The 21153-nt window shown below is 34.3% G+C and overlaps 1 protein-coding gene across 25 annotated transcripts in view; it reads right to left on the reverse strand.

Annotated features, from left to right (window-relative positions):
* LOC100723598 (tyrosine-protein kinase Fer) overlaps positions 1 to 21153 on the reverse strand; it is a 449398-nt gene that overhangs the window by 347664 nt on the left and 80581 nt on the right. For 24 of the 25 annotated variants that reach the window (XR_010043814.1, XR_010043815.1, XR_010043819.1 and 21 more), the window contains one exon: positions 9435 to 9557. Coding sequence is in view for 16 of the 25 variants with exons in the window: in XM_063238109.1 (XP_063094179.1) it covers positions 9435 to 9557 (123 nt within the window). In the remaining 9 variants the exon portion in view is untranslated. Of the gene's footprint in view, positions 1 to 9404; positions 9558 to 21153 lie in introns of all 25 variants that reach the window. The other variant, XM_063238120.1, reaches the window with a different exon arrangement.

Here is a 21153-nt window from a genome sequence, read left to right on the forward strand (position 1 = left end):
CAATCTAATTAAGCAGTTTGCAACCCCAGTAATGACTACCATATTTCTCTGAAAACAAGGCCTAACTGGAGGGCAAACCCTAAAATGATTTTTCAGTATGCACTTAATATAAGCTGTACCCCAAAACTAAGCCACTGCTAATTGTCCACCAGACAGACATTTAGTACATCCAATGGAACACACAAAAGACACACTGAATTATAATATAATAATATAAACTTTTAATTAAAAATAAATACTATTATTGACATTAATATTTAAAACAAATGACAATATAAATTATAATTAAATATTTGGAAACACCCAAGCAGGCACCTTTGAAGAAGTAAATATCTATGTAAATGGATAAATTCAAGACTTATTGCTGAATGATCAATAGGCGTACAGACACAATGTATAATGTGTACACTTGATAATGAATAGACATGACTGTGTATGAATCTTTATAATTTAATATATGTGATATGTTGTATGAACATACTTAACACATTCATGTGAAAGCACATTTTCTGAATTTTGGTGCGCACAATTTTTCATCATTTTTACTCATGTCCAAAGATTGTGTGAGGCTGAATTTTAAAATGAAGGACTAATTATACTGGTGAAGGACATTTCAAGGGATTTCAACATTCAGGCTATGGCATTGTCTTAGTTACTTTTCTCCCATTGCTAGAACAAAATACCTAATGCTGAGAGTTAAGAAAGGAAAAGTTTATTTAGCTCATAGTGCATAAAGGTTTGAGTCTATAATCAGCTGGTTCGAAGGTAGGGTGGCACATGACAGAGGGCAACAGCAAAAGCAACAAGAGCAAAAGGGGGCAGAAGAGAAGCGCAAGTCTTTTTCCCTCCCCTATACTGTAAACAGGTGACCCGCCCCAGGGCGGTGCAGCACTCACTCCCCCAATCTCAGTACTGAACAGTACACCAATCATAAAGTCTACATTCAGTCACCGCTGAACAACCCATCCCCCAGGCGGCTTTGGGGACTCATCCAGACACAAACCATAACCGGCATGGATATTTCTGGTCACTTTCAGCTAGATCTATAGTGAGAATCAGGAAAAACCATTGAGACAAAGAAGACTGAGATTACCGAAAATATTAACAGTAAAAATAAACTGCATATTTTGCATAAGATCAATATGAAAGATAACTTAAAGGCATCACAGAAATTGCCAGATCTTACCAATCACAGGCTCAAGGTTAGAAAAAGGTAAACTCCTTTGAAAGACTCTTTTGAGAAGAGTTGCAGAGAATCCTATTCATCTACAGCAACCTAAGGATTTCTCTGAATACACCCATCCAGGCACTCAAGATGCCACTGGAGACGTGGTCCATGGGGTGCAACTACTAATTAACCTGGTGGCAGACCTTGGCATCATTCATATGATCTTCCATCCATATGATCCATCTGCATGTAAGGTTAGACATACACGCAGGTCACAATATTATGGTGTCATAGAGACTCCCACCCAGATTTTTGAAGCCCTCATAGGCTAGTAAAGAAGCCCTGGAAAGAGCAATACATGAATCTGTGAGAATGAAGCCAAAGGAATAGTGGAAACCCAAGAAGTTGTAGATGCCAAGAACACAGAATTTCTGCAAGGATAGCCATGTTCAGTGAGAACAGCAAGTCCAAAAGAGAAGTCACATAGACTACAAACAGCAAGGCCATAGAGGTAGGGCTTTCCAAGTTCTCTGGTCCTGCCTCAGAGAGACGTGGAGCTAGAAGATTTAGCCCTGCTGGATTTTGGTCTTTCATTTGTCAGATTTCCTCCTCTTCCCCTATCCTGCCTCTGTTGAATGAGAATGTTTACCCCATACTATTATGTGTTATAAATATTTAACTTTATTTTTGACTTTTTTCAGAGGTTTACAGTTAACAGTTTGCCTTAAGTCTCAGAGGGAACTTTGGACTTGGACTTCTAACACTGTTGAGACTATTAAGCCTTTACAACCTTTAGTGATAAGACTAAATGCATTTTGCATAAGGATACGGACAAGAGCCATTTGGGAGCTAGAGGTTTAGCTCTACAATGTTCCCAAAAAGTCTCATGTGATTGGAAGGTGACTGGATCATGAGAGTGCTATATTCATGAGTCTACTGATAAATTCATAGCTGACTTTCTTTAGGAGGTGAGGCTGGGTGGAGATGAGTCCACTGAGAGGTGATCTGGAAGGGTGAATTCTTGTACCTAGCTCCTCCCTTCTCTCTGTTTCCAACCACCATGCCGGGCCCTTTTACCGAGCCATTTCTGCCTTAGAGCTAGCCAATCATGTACTGAACTCACTGAAACTATGTGCCAAAATAAACCTCTCTTCCTTTAAGTTGCTTGGTGTCAGACACTTTGTTTGGCAACAGTAAATCTGAAGAATAAAATGATGAAAACTTATATATTTGTATTCTGCCTGGAATTTTGGCATATGCTAAGGCAGAGGTTCTTAGATAAGCTCTTAAGAGCTAGATAAGTTCTTAAGAAATGAATCTTTAATTAACTTCCCATCACACAAGAACTTTCACATTTTCATTGCTGGGAGATGAGTGCACTACGTATGCTCCTTCTTGAGAAGTAGACAGTATAAGGAAATCTGAAATTAGATTCCTCTAAGTTCTGCCTTTTGTCCTTTTCTCTAATAGTACAGACATATCTCACTTCATTGTGTTAAGTCGTCTTGAGTACAATTATATACTGGGTTCCATGAGTCCTTTTAACATATTTCCAAACATGAGGCTGTCTTAGGAAACCCTGACACATGTAATTTTCCTTATTTTTCTCCTGAGTACTGGAAAAGGGACATTTTAGAGAAGCAGAAATAGACCTATACAAATATGCCCTCTGGTTTTAAAAAAAACAGCAAAATAATCAAGTTGCAAAGATAGCCAGTTGAACATATAATATAAAGGCAAACTTCAACTGGCATATGTCTAAATTAATGAGATCCGGTAATGACTATTTAGTTATATAAATATGCTTAATACTTTCAAGATCATGCCTTCAGGCTAATAAAAATCCCTGAAAACAAAAACTAATAGATTGGACTAAATAAGACTCATAACCTGAAAGGGTTGACATATTTATCCATTCTAACATATTTTTCTAGAATTGCTATTAAAATCATAAGATTGGCAGACCATGTGGGGCCCAGGAAAAGAGAAACCAGTCTGCTGTTCCCATGAGTCTGCAGAAGCCACACTGGATCTGGGAAGAGCACATTAAGAAGCTAGTTTGATCTTCCAGTAAGCCACACAAACCAGGTGGGGCCCAGGAAGAGAGAAGACAGGCTGCCTTTACATGAGTAGGCTGAGAATCAAAATTCCCTTCTCCCTCCCCTGTAAGCAACCAGCTGGTTCAGAGAACATGCTGAGTTAATAACAACCAAGGTACAAAAACAACTAAACGCCTATATTGTTTGATTGACTTTGCAGAACTAAGGCCGGTAATCTAAGCATCTATTAGGAAGATGACAGTATGCAATACAGCAAATATGGGGGATTTCCTCCTGTCTTGTTTTTGAAATCCAGTAATATTCTGCTTTGTTTTGCTCAATGCACTGTTTTGAATGGTTTTATTCTGTTTTGTTTCATTTGATTTTATTGTGGACAGCTATTGTGAGGATAACAAGATATACTGTGGTACCTACTGCTGATGCTCTACTATCCTGTTTTGAAGTTATGTACCACTTTCACTGCTTTGTTTTGATTGGCTTTATTCTGTTCTGTATTACTAGGTTTTATTTCTTGTTAAAATAAAATCGTAAGACTGAGCAAATGCTATGATCAAAAGGAAGCTTTGAAGTCAGGAACTAATGCATTTTCTAAAACTTACTATGTATATTATCAAGGACAAGTTATATAAAGTCACCTATCCAACCTATCATGAAACACAGAGGAGTCTAATAGGTGCGCAAGTCAGGGACTCACATGAAAGACAAGTTAGTAAACTCAAAGCCCTACACATTGAATATAAACACTGTAAAGAACAAAATATAAGATAACTTTCAGTAATACACACACATACATACACAGACATAAAAATATATAGATAATAAGATCTAACATAGTATGTTGTACAGAGTGAGAATTCATGAAATGCTCCTTTCATACATCCAAGGGGACTTTAACCCCTTCTGCTTTACTCTTTCTCTCATTTCCTGATAAATATAAAAAGGTGGAGGAAGGAAGATCAAATTATATAGATGAAAGAAGACAAAGATGAAAGGAAGCAAAAATCAATAAAAAATTTTAAAAGACAAAAGAATCATATAACTTCTAGATTATGAAAAGCCTTAGAGATTACCTCCTCAAACAACATATAATCAGATAGTCACCATATCCCATTGCCTTTTTTTATATCCAATAAACTTTACAAGTCATTTACCATATGTGTGTTTGCAAAACTATAAAACTTACAGCCACTTAGTCATTTCTAAACAAGTAAAGAGATACACTGTCAAATAGAGAAAAGAAAATATTCTTTTAATTACATATGTGCAATATTGTTTTATGTTTATAATTCAAACTGCATTGCCTATTATGCAATACTGAAAATTTTCACATTTATTAAAGGAATGTCCAGAGTAATTTTAATTTTTCTGTTCCTACCTTTAAAACTTCACTGATTCTAATACACTACTGCAATGAACTGAATGATTATGTGCTGCCAAAATTCCTATGCTGAAACCTAATCCTCAGTATGATGGCATCTGGAAATGGAGTTTCTGGGTGATAACTAAGTCATCAGCATGGGCCCTTATAAAAAGGACTAATGCCCTTAAAAAATACTCAGGATAACTCTCAACTCACATTCTGAGATGTGAGGATACAAAGAGAAGACAGCAGTCTGCACCCTGAAAAAGGATCTTAAAGAACTCAACTATGTTGACATCCTGATCTTGGGACTCCAGCCTCCATAACTTTGAGAAGTAAATTCTGTTTCTAGGTGTTATAAACGATCTAGTTTATGGTATATTTTTATAGAAGTTCAAGCTGATTATGACAGAAATTTAACAAAAATTGGTATAAAGAACTATATTATAAACAAGAGAAGTAGGATTCCTTATACCTTACGTGGTTTAACTGGATAGATGGCGTTGTCATTCACTAAAATAAGTAATAATAAAGACAGAAATAGGTGAGGCTGGCTTAGACTGTGTTGAGATTTTTATTTCAAGAGTAATATAGGGTACTTCTAAAACATTCAAAGAGACATATAAAACAGGGAAGAAATATGAGTGAGAGCAGTAAATGTGGGTCATTTCCAACATATCTAAGGAAAGACTTAGGGAAAAGTTACATAGCCTCAGGTGTGCCTTCAGTAACTCTAACATGGATTGGCTGAGTACAAGAGATCTGTGTCTGCAGAGAGAGAGAGAGAGAGAGAGAGAGAGAGAGAGAGAGTAAAAAAGAGGAGTAGCTGACATCCTGAGTTCCAATGATCAAAAAAAGAAAAGAAGCATGAAATCAGTAAATCTTTAGAGTTCAAGTAAGCTAGTAGCTACATTTAAATACCAATGTAGAAGTCATTGGTAATCTAAGAAACACCTATTTCTATAGTGATAGGGGAAAGGCAAGGATAAAGAGAGACAGAGAGAGAAAGAAAGAGAAATTTCACTAGAAAGTGAAATGAGTGAAGACAATTATTTGTAGAAAAAATTTTTTTATTTATTAAAAAATAAAAATTGAAAAAGAAGATTAAAATAAAAGAGGGCATAACAACACAGGTCAGAACAGAAAAATTTAAGCAACATAGTGTTTTACCACAAGATAACCCAACATAACAGTAGTTACCATAGTGTCTCTTTCCTTTAAATATTTGAGTATATCTTCGTATACTATAACATCAAACTTATCAGGACAGTGTAAAACCATTCAAGAGAATGAAAGTATTACAGGCTATTTAGAACCAACTAACAGAAAATGAACAATGGTTTCTATATCATTTCCTTGTCTATAGAAAGTTTTGTTTATACTACTACATATACTAAAATCCAGCAAGATACAACATGATGAAACCAATGAAAACAAGAACAAAAGCTTGGTGGGACTTCAAAACAAGATGATATTAAATCAGCACTAGTTTTATGATGTCTTGTTTTCTTCAAAATAGCTGTTTATACCATCACAGACAATAATATCAAACAACCCAAAATAAAACGATTCCAATGAAAACATTATAAGGCTTCAAAGCAATATAATGGGGAATCATAATTACCACAAACTTTTATGCATTGTTATCATTTCTTACACTAGGGAAACTATTCAGTATTTATACCTATGAGTTTGATTTATTTCACTTATGAGTATGGTCTCAAGCTGCACCCATTTATTTATAAATATCTCAATGTGATCCTTTTTTATAGCTGAGTAGTACTCCATTGTATAAAAATACCACAACTTTTTTTATCCATTCCTCAGTTGATGGACACTTAGGTTGTTTCCTAATTTACAAATTGTGCTGCTATAAACATGGGGGCACATATATCACTGTGGTATGATGTTTTCAATTATTCTGGGAATATGCCCAGAAGTGGAATAGCTGGGTTGAATGGGACTTGCAATCCCAGCTTTTTGAGGTATTTCTAAACTGTCCTCCATAGTGGTTGCACCATTCTTCACTCCCATCCAACAGTGCCGGAGAGTTCCTTTACCCCACCAGCCTCTCCAGCATTTGTTGTTGGTGGCTTTCTTGATCCTGGCCATTCTTTCAGGAGTGAGATGGAATCTCAGTATAGTTTTAATTTGTATTTCTCTAATGAGTAATGATAAATAACACGTTTTCATGTATTTATTTGCCATTTGTATTTCTTCATCTGAGAAGTGTGTATTCATCTCAGATGCCCATTTTTGGATTGGATCTTGGATTTTGGGGGTCTGATTTTTTTTAATTCTTTATATGTTTTAGACAGAAGTCCTTTGTCTGAGGGACACTAAGGTTCACTAAGATTTTTTTCCCAGTTTGTGGGTTTTCTTTTCACTATGCTGGAGATTTCTTTTGACATGCAGAAACTTTTTAATAAGAGGTTATCCCAGTTATTGATTCTGGGAAGTATTTCCCATGTGGTTTGAGTCCTGTTAATGAATTCTCTACCTACCCCCCTATGTCTTCAAGGTTTCTACCAAATTTGTCTTCCAATAGATTTAGTGTTTCTGTTTTAATATTCAGATCTTTGATCCATTTAGATTTTAATTTAGTACATGGGTCTAGTTTTAGTTTTTGGCATATGGAGAGCCAGTTTTTCCAACACCATTTATTAAAGAGACTGTCGTTCTTCCAGTGAACCTGTTTGGATCCTTCATCAAAGATAAGGTGGTTGAGTGTGTTTGTAGTTGTGGTTGTATCTTCTAATCTGTTCCATTGATCTAATCTATTCCACTGATCCACGGCTCTGTTTTGGTTCCAGTACCATGTTGATTTTACTACAGTTGCTTTGTAGTATAACTTCAAGTCAGGGATTGTGATGCCTCCTGCCTTGCCTTTGCTGCTTAGAACTGTCTTTGCTATTCTATGTCTCTTCTCGCTCCAGATGAATTTTAGGAGTGATTTCTCTAGATCTATGAGGTATGTTGAAGGTATTTTCATTGGGATTGCATTGAATATGTATCACAGTTTTGGGAGAATGGCCATTTTCACAATATTTATTCTTCCTATCCATGAGCAAGGGATGTCTTTCCACCTTCTGAGATCCTCTTCAATTTCTTTTTTCAGTGTATCATAATTTTCCCTATATAGATCTTTCATTTCTTTCGTGCGGGTAATTCCTAAATATTTCATTTTTTTGGTTGCTAGTGTGAAGGGTGTGGCTTCTCTTATTTCTCTGTGATCTTGTTGTTAGGGTACAGAAATACTATTGATTTTTGAGTACTGAATTTGTATCCAGCTACATTGCTGAATTTATTTATTATATCTAGGAGTCTTTCAATGGAGTTTTGGGGGTCTTCTACGTAGAGTATCATGTCATCCACAAATAATGATAATTTAACTTCTTGTTTTCCTATCTTTACTTGTTTTATTTCTTTCTCTTGTCTAATTGCTCTGGCTAGTATTTCCAGTACTATATTAAATAGGAGCAGAGGTAAGGGACATCCTTGTCTTGTGCCTGATTTCAAGGTAAAGGTCTTCAGTTTTTGGCCAGTTAGAACAAATTTAAGACAACAGAAGCTAAGGCAGTTGTCGAGCGGTAGAATATGGAGATTAATAAAGAGTTATGGGGGTTGATGGTATAGTTCAACATAGAACACTTGCCAAGCATGCAGGAGGCTCTAAGTCAGATTCATAATAGTGCAAAATTAAATAAATTAATTTTAAAATGGGGAGGAGATGTTGGGGAAGTACAGGGAGGTGAAGATTGTTAAGTTTTGTTTCATTTTTGGAGTCTAGACAAGTATATTTAAAAGTAAGTCCAAAGAACCAGTTGAGAAGAAAAAGTAAACATAATACATAATGTAAATAATGTAAATTTTCTGAGAAAATAAGGAGTATCAGCATATCAAAAGCAAAGTCACAAGAAATAAATAAAGTGGATTGAGGACAAGCAACATCAATTAAAATACAGGAGAAGAATGAGTCCTAAAGTTGGTGGGTTTAGGCATGCCATTTTCCAAAAATAAAGCAACTGCTAATTAATGCTTCTAGTTTTGCAATGTAGAAATCCACCCACTGAATATAACAAAGGAAATACAGTAAATGGATATTTGAAAACTTGTGCAGAAAGTAAGAACAAGTATAGATCAGCAAAAACCATTACAAATCCTTTGAGAACCTTGATAAATCAAACAAGTTTTGTGAGTATAATAGTGAGAAATATAGATGGGTGAGTCTGGATTACAGACACCAAACCAACTACTACTATTATAGACTGAAGCTGCTACCAGTAAGATTAGCAGTTTGAAATTTAGGTGAAATTTTCTATTTTCAAGCAACAAAAAAGATGTCATCTTGAAACACAAAAGTTTAGTAACATAAAGTAAAAGGACCCAGCAAGATCAGTAAGACACACAACAGTAGAAAAAATCATCACAGGAAACCTCAAAAAGACTTTTATAGGTAAAACAGATTGCTATCTGCTAATTAGTTTGTCTGTTCCCTTCTAACACAGTAAAGCTCATTTCTAACATAATATTGGTCTGTACTTTTTAAGCAAAGAAATTTACAGTGCTTCTGGTAAAAATAGATGTGAGAAAATAAAGACAGCTTTTAACAAAAGATTCTTCAGAAAATACTTCAAACTGCTTTAAACATAAAATCACTGTAGTATATTTATAAAAACACACTTTCACAGAATACTAGAAAATAAACTACATAAAGTTTTAAACTTAAAAAAACTTTCCATTTTCAGAAATGTTACACCTATAATATCATGTAACTGACATATTTCCGTAAAACTGGATCAATTAAACTTTCTACCTTCAAAACATTTTTTATTTTTTTGCTCACTCAGACTTCTTTATACAGGACTTAGAAGATTCTTCAATTCTCTTTTCTAGCTCCAGGACAGCCTCTTCTTTATTTAACAGCATCTGCTGTGTCTGTATAAGTTCTTCTGCTAAATTTTTCAACCTACAATGAACAATTTCAACATTATCAATCAATACATCAACTATGTTAACTTTATGTCAAAAAAATTTACACACCTAAGGTTATGAACAAACAAGGTTAAGAACAAAACAAGAGATACATACAATTAACTTAAAACTGAAATTTCAGTTCCGTGGTTGCAACAGTCATATCTCAAGTAGTTGCTTTATTGGTAGGCACAGAAAACAACATTTCAATATTCACAATAAGTACTCTGAGTCAGTATTGGTGTGGAGTATTACTTCTTCAAGCAGATAAAGACAAATGGAAACAAAGCACTAAATACAAAATAGAGAACAAAAATAAATGATATACCTGTCATATCCCAAAAGTATACAATGGGAAAACCATGTTTTGTGTTTTCAGACAAGCATATGTTCATATTCCAGCTTTGCTACTTTTTGTCTGAGACTTTGTACAAATTACGAAACTCGCTAATTCCATTTTCTCACTGATAATACCAGTATAGTAAGACTGCCTTGTAGCACTGTTTTAAGGAACAAATGAACCAACATACTATATATTTAACGGCTGGCATTTGGTAAGCACTGAATTAATACAAACTTAAAATTTGCATAGGCTATCTCATTTAACTTTCATCACAATCCTGAGATAGATACTATTAAACTTATTTTAAAGGAAACAGAGTGAGGCAGACTGCAGAGGGAAAGAATCAGGCCCTAAAGGAAATTGATCCCCACCCGGAAGCCAGTGCCACACGTGGGACGCTGCCAGCTTGGGGAGAGCCAGACCCAAGCTTCTCTCTGTGAGCCAACACCATTTGCAGACTGCAACTGCAGAGGGAGAGAACCAGGCCCCACATTTTCATTTGTTTTGTTGGGTTGGGTTTTTATTTTCTTTTGTTTTGTTTATGTTAACTCTGATGGCATACCAGATATTTAAAAGTTAGCAAGACATGTTATGGAAGTATTTACTACTAGCTTTTTTTGATGTCTTTTATTGCATTCACTGTTTTGTTTTTATTGTTTCTATTCTATTCTGTTCAGTTTTTAGTACGTCTAAAGTATTTTGAAAACAACAAAGGCATTACAGTAACTATTGTTGATTTCATAAGGTTGGAAGTCCTGTGTCACTTATTCTGGTTTATTTTGATTGATTTTAATCTGTTCCTTGATTTTCCTCTCTTTAAAATTAAAAAAAAAGTGAGACTCAATTATGTGGCAGTTTGACAGTAAGCTATTTCTAAGTCCCTATGTTATAGTAACACTGTAGAAAAATATTCTATATAGATTTAAAAATAGTATTATACACAAAATGAGTATGTATACACAGACCACATAATTTCTTAGCTTTCACAATTTTGAGAAGTAAATTTCTGTTATTAAAGCCATCCAATTCTATTAGTAATTTGTATGGCAGTCCAAGCAATATATATCAGCATATATTTGTATGCATGTATCTATATGTGAATGTATAAAAGAAAAACAAGATTACACAAGTAAAAAGTTTTTAATCAGTGCTCTGATAGGCATGGAATTGGAGTATTATATGACTTTTGACCCAAAAAAAAACCCTTTCATAGTTGACTCATACCTAAAATGGTTTAATCTCACAGTAAGAATGAATTTAATTTTTAATTATTAAACACTAAATTAACAAAAACATAAAAAAAACATACAAATCTCAATAGGTTTCTGAGGGTATGAGGATACAGTAAAACAAAATCAGTGATGTTTATACTAATAATCCAGAACAAATAGAACAGAGTCAGATTAATGTGATGATTTTTTCCTTTAAATATAAATAAGGTATTTTCAACAAATTTAGGAAAACTATGCTTTTGAATATGATGGTAAAACAAATCTTGTTATCTGGAAATTGACTTGCATGGAAGAATTCATATTGTAAGTACAATATAAAGAAATCATTATTACATTAAAATCATATAAAATTATATTTATCACATTACAATTAGAAAACAAATAATACAATATATGATGCTGTTTATAGAGCTCCTGCCTTATACATGATCTCATTTAATGAAGACAGTACACACAGGGACCTGTCTCGGAAACTATCACTTTCCACTATCAATCTAAACCAGGATGTCAGCACAGTCTTAGCCACATTACATCACTGTGAGTTCAAAACAAAGCTGCTTCCTACATTTTTCTACTTTCTTCTCCTCTGTTCTATACTTTTCTTCTTTCCTGTATGATCTATTTCTTATTCTGTCTTTCTGACTTATTTTCTACCTTCTTAACATAGGCATCATTCATACAAGTGAATCTTTACTTAAGATATTCCCTGTGTCATTCTGTTGGACACCATAGCTACAACAATAAGCAAGTCTGTATTAATTTAGTTTATTTACAGGTGACATAATCACCGTAATAATAGTTTGCAATTTTCAAACTATTATTCCACATCATGCTGTTAATACACATTTTCTGTGCAGCTGTAACAATTGTTTAATGGCTTGTTCTTTATATTTTTAAATGAAACATCTTGGTAATGTAACACAAAATAGTTAAATATTATAAAGTAATAGCAAGAAAAAGTCTACTAAATGACATAATAATTGCCACTTACAGAGTTCCAGATACAGTTTTAAAGCACTTTATAAACAGGTACTTAAACGTGCTTCTTGTGACAAACTACTACTATCTCCATTTGCATTTGAGGAAAAAAGGTGCAGAGAACATAAAGATTTAGGGAAAGGTCACAGAGCTTGTCAAATGGAAGGCCTGGTAATAGAGCCAAAGCAGTGAAAATCTGAGTCTATTTTCTTAATTAATATTCTGCCTTAAGTAATTCTTCTAATAGAAAGTATCCTCTATACATGCTTCAACAAGTGCACAGAGGTATTTACTGAGGTATTTCTTAGAATCATAATTGCTAATGATGCTTACTCCCCTAAATTTTATAATAAGTCTTGGATCTCATGAAACTTGCATCTATACTTAATAGGACACAAGTAGAAAGGTCCATCAATAAAAAGCTAAATTAAGCAATTATATTACACGCAAGTAAACACTGCACAACATTAAGGAGTCTTTATACATGTTGAGAAAACAAGGTGATCAAAAAAGTATGCAAAACATCCTAGTAGGCCTAAGCCCATTTGAGTCCAAGAAAGGACCACTCATGGTAAGACCCTCAAATTCACAAGAGGCTGCCAAGTTTGTATAAGGGATACAGAACTGTACACAGCACTGCAAGGGAAATGTAATGAAAAGCCAGAAAACTGGTGCCGTTGGTAATAAAGGGTAAGCAATGTCTTGGCCTACACCTGGCTGGTCAAGGTGAATGAGCTGAGCTGTGACACAGACTTCCGGGAGCGCTCACTTTCCCTCAGAGTGTCCACGAGCAGTGTGCTATGTGGACATTTTGGTCTCTGTCTGCAGAACCACTTCCTTGTACAGCCCTGGAAAATATACCTCCTTTGTCCTTCAGAACACCCACAGGCCCAGTACCCATCCTGAATTCTACAATGGTATTTTGGTTACAGCATTAATAGTCTGGTGCTGTGTCATTCTGCTGAACAGCAGGTTTAAAGAGTCCAAAAAGACAAACTGTATGGTGGGGAAAAAAGTGGAAAGAATCTATCTAGAAGAAACCTAAGAAGGTTAGAAACAGACAGCAAGGCTTTGGAGGAAAGTTGAATCCATCTCTAATAAATACATACTCAGGAAAAAGCAGTGAATATAAGAAAATTGGAAAATATCTTCTTTTACTCATAGATCTTATTTGTCTTAAGGCAGCATCTTTTTGATATTTTGAGTTCAAAAGACAAGTTAGACTTAATTATGGGGGAAACTGTAGAAAAGAATTATCAATTTTATTAGTTTGGAAATCCTCTAGCAGAACTTACTGCTTGTGATAGCAGCCCATGTAAATCAATATGAAAATGATATTAGTATAAATTGTACTCCAGGGGCTGGGGATTTAGCTCAGTGGCATAAGCGCCTGCCTTGCAAGCAGGCAGTCGTGGGTTCGACCCCTGATACCAATAAAAACGAAAAAGACAAAAATAAACAAATAAATAAATAAATAAATAAATAAATTGTACTCCATCTGAGCAGAATATACCTACTGGAGAAAACCCCTATGAATTTACTGCATCTGGCAATAAATGTGGGCAAACATTTATTCACATGTCACATTTCATTGAGCTGAGAAGTCATGATGGATAGAAACCTGGTGCTTCTAAGAAGTACTGAAAAGACATTAGCTACATGACAGATCTCATTCAGTAGCAAAAATTCATGCTGTAGAGAAACCAATGAGTACAGTATAACTATCTTTTACTGGAGAGAAAGCTTTGTACTACATCTGATAAAACTCTCAAACTTTATCCCTTATCTGTATTTGAGAGACTACTTTATAATGTAAGACATACACAAAAAGCTGTATAATGTAAGAAGTGCAGAAATATCTTCATTCAAAAGTAAGCCCTCATTCATTAAAAAAAATCACACTAAAGGTAAACTTTGTGAATTTAGGAAAGCTTCCATTCTGATGTCATACCTCAATCGGCAGAGAAAGTGCAGTATGAAAAACCTCTTTGCCTGTAAAGTGTGTAGGAAAATCTTCAGCCACAAATCCAGTCTCACCAAGCATGAGCATTTTCAAACTAGAGTAAAATCTTTTGAATGTAATAAGTGTGGGAAAGCCTTTAGTCAAAGACATTAATCTCACTGATCTCATTAAACACTGAATGCCCACACTGGAGAAAAGCTTTTTGAATGTAATAGTTATGGAAAATCATTTATTCAGAAAGAAAATTTCCTTATCCATCAGAAAATTCATACTGGAGAGAACCTTTGTGAGTGCAAGAATTTTAAGAAAGCTCATCATTCAGAAGTCAAACCTTATAAGACACCAGAGAAGTCACATGGGAGAGAAGTCCTTCATACATTAGTATGTGAAAATTTTAGCAGTAAGTCAGTCTTATTGACTGTGATTAAATTCATTTTGGAATGAAACCCTTTAAATGCAATCAATGTGGAGCAGCTTTTAGCCAGACATACTAACACAGCATCCAAACATCCACAGTGGAGAGAAACCCTATGCATATGATGAATGTAAACAAAGCCCTCTCTCACTAAATATCACTCACTGTGTATGAAACGACTCATTCCAGTGATAAGCTTTATGCTGTATCAGGTATTAAACACAGGATCACTGTGCCATTAAATTGCATCCCTAGTTCAGTTGGATAATTTTTTTTTAAAATTTATTATATCTAAGGGCTGGGGATTTAGCTTATTGGCATAAGCACCTGTCTGGCAAGTACAAGGTCATGAGTTCAATGCCTGGTACTAAAAAAAAAAAAAAATTAATTATATTTAAAGATACAAAAGTGTAAAATAACTATTATGGATAATAATGTATTTTCATAGTGAATATAACACTTTTATTTAATCTCCAAACTATCAGCTATTATTATCTAAAATATATAGCACTATTAGACACAATTCCCTAAAATTTATAAATGACTTCTCAAAAAATTATTTTAACAGTTATTGCTTATATGAAGTTATCAGTTTGGTTAATTTTTAAAAAAAGGAAAAGTAGACTCAGTCATAGGTACCTGAAATAACTTTTCTGATTTTTTTCCATAAAATAAATTAGAAATAAACTACATCCACCATCTCTTCCTTGTAATTGCAGCAGTCTAGTAGTCAATGAATGACTTTCTATACAATACAAATCTTTATGGGCTTTTCTCAAGATTAAACAGAAGGTAGTTCCTAATCAAGTAAACATACAAGTTTCTAATAGATATATTCACCTTCAAATATCCAATCTAATCCACTCCAAATAAACAAACCCATCAGATTCTTCTAGCTTCTCTATATTCCTCAAACTGCCCCTCTAACATGATCTTCATTCTGATTTTTACATTTTCCCAATTCTTTCTATTCATTCATTTCAGATGTATTTGCTGCACACAGCTTGACAAGACACCAAACAATATACTGTCATACTAAAAAGCTTCTGCTGTAAAATGAGGAACAAGACAAGGATGTCCACTGTTACCACTCTTATTCAACATAGTTCTGGAAACATTAGCCAAAGCAATTAGACAAGAGGATGAAATACAAGATATAATGATAGGAAAGAAAGAAGTTAAATTACCATTATTCACAGATGATACGATACATAGAAGACCCCAAAAATTCACCAAAAGACTTAAAGATTTAATAACCAAATTCATTAGAATAACAAAGTTAACACTCAGAATCAATACCTTTCCTGTATACAAATAACAAACTCTCTGAGAGTAAAATTAGGGAAACAGTATCTTTCACAATAGCAACCCCCAAAAATGAAATACCTAGAAATCAGTCTAAGGAAGGAAGTAAAAGACTGCTACATAGAAAACAATACTTTGGAAAAGATGATGAAAGAAGGTATCAGAAAATGCAAAGACATCCCTTACTCTTAGGTAGGAAGAATCAATATTCTGAAAATGGCCAAACTCTAAAAGTGTTATACAGATTTAACACAATCCTGATCAAAATTCCAATAGCATATCTCACAGAATTAGAAAAAACAATCCTAAAATTTATTTGGAACCAAAAGAGACCTAGAATAGCAAAGGAAATTCTGGGCAGTAAAGGTATCATAATCTTAGACTTGAAGCTATACTGGAAAACTACTGTGATAAAAATCAGCATGGTACTGGCTTTATAAAAAAATGAAGATCAATGAACAGATTAAAAGATGCAAAAATAATTTTAGTCATACTCAGCAACCTTATCTTTGTCAAAGGTGTCAAACACATTAACTGGAAGAAAACCTCTTTAATAAACAGTGCTAGGAAAACTGGCTTTCCACATGTTAAATTAAAATTAAACCCCTATCTTCCATTATGTGCTAAATTAAAATCAAAATGGATCAAAGATGCACACATTAAAACAGGAACATTAAATCTCCTGTAAGAATAGGTAGAACTCTTGAAGACATCACCATAAGCAAAGATTTTTATGAACAAAACCCCAATTGCATAGGAAATATCACAAAGAATCAACAACTGAGATCTCATCTTATTAAACTGCTTTGTATGGCATAAGAAATCACCACAGGGTGAAAAGACAATCCACAGTGTACGAAAAAAATCTTTTGCAACTATTCCTTGGACAAAGGGCTACTATCTAAAATATATAAAGAACACACACACTAAAAAAATCATATCAACTCTTCCCCAAATTTAAACACTCAATCCAAAAATAGGCTTATAAGATAAACACACACTTCTCATATGAAGAAGTACAAGCAGCAAATAAATATATGAAAAAATGTTCAACATCATTGGCCATTCAAGAGATGCAAATTAAAGCAACACTGAGATTCCATCTCACCCCAGAAAGAATCGTTATTATCAAGAAACAAACCAATAAAAAATTCTGGTGGGGATGTGGGGAAAAACGAACTCTTCTCTACTGTTGGTGGGAATATACACTCATAAAACCACTGCGGAAATCAGTGTGGATATTCCTCAAACAACTAGGACTAGTGATTCCATTTGACATAACTTTTCCCCTTCCAGGATCTTCCCAAAAGAATTAAAAGCATAATATCACAGCAATATATGCACACCCATATTTACAGAGTCACAGTTTATAACAGCCAAATCTTGTAAACATCCCTAATGCCCATCAACTGATGAATGGATAAAGATGTGGGTTTTTGGTACAATGGAGTCCTACTCTGCCATAAAGAATGATAAGCTCAAGGCATATCTAGGTAAATGGATATACCTTGAGATCATACTCTTAAATGAAATAAACTGAACACACATTCAAATACTGCACTGTTTCTCTGTTGTGAGAAACCAAAAATATAAATAAGGGCCAAAATGCATAATACATATTGTGAAACAGGAAAATAATGTTTAAATGCAGAAGGGAACCAAAGAAGGGGAGGAAGAAAAGAAAAAAATGGAAAAGGAAGAAAATGGAAACAAAGCTTTTTTTTCTTTTGGGGGACGGGTAACCAGGAATTGAACTCACAATCTGGTGCTTGCCAGACAGGCATTTATGCTGCTGAGCTAAATCCCTGGCCCAGAAAACACAGTTTTTGTAAATAGGTAGTGGGGGAGGGGTTCATGTAAGAGTAGGGGAATAGGAAAAATAAAAGAAATAAGTTATATCGTGTACAGGTGGGTACAAAGTATGATGGAAGTGATCATTATGTGCATTTAAAATGTACCACTAATATCTAATTGGGAAAAAAAGTAAAATCAAGGATATTATATAAGTACTAATATTAAAAAATATTCACAAATATTTTATTAGCAATTTCAAAATGTATGGGAATATTTATTGTAATATTCACCTATGAATAAGAAATAGGGAAATCTTTTAAGGATAATTCTTCTCTTTGAAGTTAAAAGTTAGTGCTTATCATCAAAAACAACTCTAAATGCTCACCTGTTAATGCAGACTTACAATGAGATTTTATGTATGTCACCTTTGAAATGTCTCTTCACACTAACTGATAAGACCAAATAGCAATACCAGTCTAACCCAAGGGAATACGATTTGTTTTTCGGTACTAGAGTGTGAACCTAGGGCCTTCACACTGACCAACGTTCCTAGTCCTTTTTCATTTTGAGACAAGTTCTAAGTCTCTAAGTTGTGCAGTAAGGTCTTGAACTTGCAGTCAATCTGCCTCAGCTTCCCAGAGGACTGGGACTATAGGTGCGTGCCACCACAACCAGCTATATAATGTTATTTGAGTATATCAGTAGACATAACATTGCTGCATAATAAACACAACGCTTTTGTGTTTAATTCACAACAAAATAATCCACACTCTTCTGCATCTAAAATGAAGTGTTCAAAATCCATTTTCACTTCTTATTTTAAGAGAAGGCATGAACTGATGATAAAAAATAAATGCAGTGTTGCAGTCACCAATATGTGTGGCAATCAAAATCATGTTAAATTACTCAGGTGTGACTGTGATTTGTATTGTGTCAATCAGCAGTATGAAATGATTAACATGCAACATACGTTTGCTGTCATGCTATAACTGCTTGACTGCTATGTAACAAGAAATCACCCATAGATCACAGATAAATGATTGAATATGGTTATATGCCAATAAAATTTTATTTATGTACTCTTATATTCAAATTTCATATAACTTTCATGTGTCATCGTGTATATTCCTTCCTTTGTTTTTTTTCAGCCATTTAAAAATATAAACAGCATTCTTAGTTCATGGGCTATACTAAAATAGGTACCAAGATGGACTTGGTGCACAGACTATAAACAGGTTACTGACTCATTATCTGCAAGATGCCGGAGAATCACTTTTTCATATAGAGAGCTACTATGCTTCAATTAAGAGATCCTATTTCTATTCTATTCTAAATTTCACATAGTCTAATTTTAAATAGCAAAAAATGAGACAGCCACCTGAGCCCCATGCTGGACCAACAAGAAACTGAAAAGTACACACCTTGTGCACCACTGCCAGCCCTGCACTGATGCCAGGAAGACCTGCCTCTGTTCCTGGGTTCTCTATGGCAAAGGACAACAGAGCCTTTGCCAAGGAGACCAACAGACCAACCTGACTGAAGAAGACAACACCCAGGAGACCTTCCCTCAGGACTGAAGTCACACCCTTCTATAGTCACTGGGTGAAAGACAGCCTTTTCACTGTGGGAGGCCAGCACCAGTGGCAGTAATCAGTAGAAGAAGAAGGCATACAGTTTAGTGATGTTAGAGCTCTGGCATTGCTGCCAACATCCAGCCTCTTTAATGAACAGTGCTGGGAAAACTAGATATCCACATGCAGAAGATTAAGTGTAGACCTATACATCTCACCACATGTTAAATTAAAATAAAGGAGATCAAAGATCTAAATATTAAAACAAAAACAATCAGCTGAAAGATTAAAAAAAAAAGTACAACTCGAAGACAAAGGCATATAAGTCAAGGACTTTCTGAACAGAACCCCAATGACCCAAGAAGTAACACTGGAATCAACATGGGACTATATCAAATTAAAAAGTTTTGGCACAACAAAGGATACAAACAACAGAATGAGGAGGTAGAATGGAAAAAAAAATTTTAGCTAGTCCACAGACATAGGACTAACATCAAAAATATATAAAAAGGACCAGGGACTTAGCTCAGTGGCATAAGCACCTGCCTGGAAGCACAAGGTCCTTTCTTGATGGACTGACCAAAAATATGACTTGAAAAAATCTGTATGGGCCAAGAGTGAGTCACACATCACATCTCATCATAACTTAAAAATAATGATTAATGAGTCTAATTCTATTCCCATTCTACCTTAAAATACAAAAAAACAAATTCTTCTTTGATTATAAAATCTCTGCTTGTACATAAGCCTGTAATAGATGGCTATTTTTACTTTTACCATATTTTACTCCAGTGTCTACATGTTCATTCATTTTGGTATTTATGAAAATAGTCAGTATCAATATAAACCTTATGAAGACATTAACCCATATAACCTTAACTATGTACTAGAGATTTTGATGAATAAGCAAGTTATTTGTGAGCAACCCAGAGATAACAAAAAAAAAAAAATCAGGGGTAATTTAGGCTATGTTTCTTTACCATCCAGCCAATGAATTAAGATACAAATTGATTCACTGCATAGAAACTGAGAAATTCCACCAATCATCCTACGCCCTGGTTCCCATTCTACTATTTACAAAAGGGTTTCTCAATCTCAGCGCTAGTGATGTTGGTGCCAGATCATTCTTTCTTGTGAGAGGCAGTCCTATATACTACAGATACTTAGCGCAAGCTCATGTTTCCAGGCATTGTCAAATATACCTTGAAAGACAAAATCAGCACTGGTGAGAATTACTAGCTTAGAGATACCTATTGCTGTAAATGTCAAAGTCAATAAATAATCAAGAGACCCCCGTGCAGAAGGATATCAAAAACTAAGGGAACAACTTCAAGAATCCCAGTAGAAAACATTGCGGAATGCAGGGTTTTCCCACACCTCCTTTGGAAGCAGTTGTCCCTAATTGTCCAACCTTCATTTTGAAAGATGATTTATGAAAAGGCAATTGTTCCTTTAATGTTATATGTCCAGCTTTGAAAATGTAAAATCCCTTTCCAAGAACTAATCCCAAAATACTACGTTCACAAATATCTGTATCTCTACAATGTTACTGAATATTAGCAGACTGTATAATTACATTATGTAAGGAATCCGGGCTGACTTATTTGAGGTAAAATTTAAACAAATAAAATAATGAATTTAACTTAATATTGAAAAGACATGAGTAAATAAATATTTCTAGCTATTCTTCTGATACAAAGATAAGCACATATGTTCACTGATAAACACATTTTTGTGCGATCCCAAAATGGACCTACCAATTAGTACTGACAATAAAATGGAATAAAACATGTAACTGAAAAAATAAATCATTATTACAATATAAGATACTGGGTAAATTAATGTAACTTCACACAAAACAATGGTTTTCATAATTACCAAAATTAGTGATGATGCTGAGCAAAAGTAACATTTCTCAAAATATAATATTATTCAAATTTAACTTACTTTTCATTATTTAAAAAAATTTGGAGACTTTAAATGTGATGAA

This window comes from Cavia porcellus, unplaced genomic scaffold, assembly GCF_034190915.1.
Source record: "Cavia porcellus strain 051 isolate PalLab524CR breed Dunkin Hartley unplaced genomic scaffold, mCavPor4.1 scaffold_27, whole genome shotgun sequence".
NCBI lineage: Eukaryota > Metazoa > Chordata > Mammalia > Rodentia > Caviidae > Cavia > Cavia porcellus.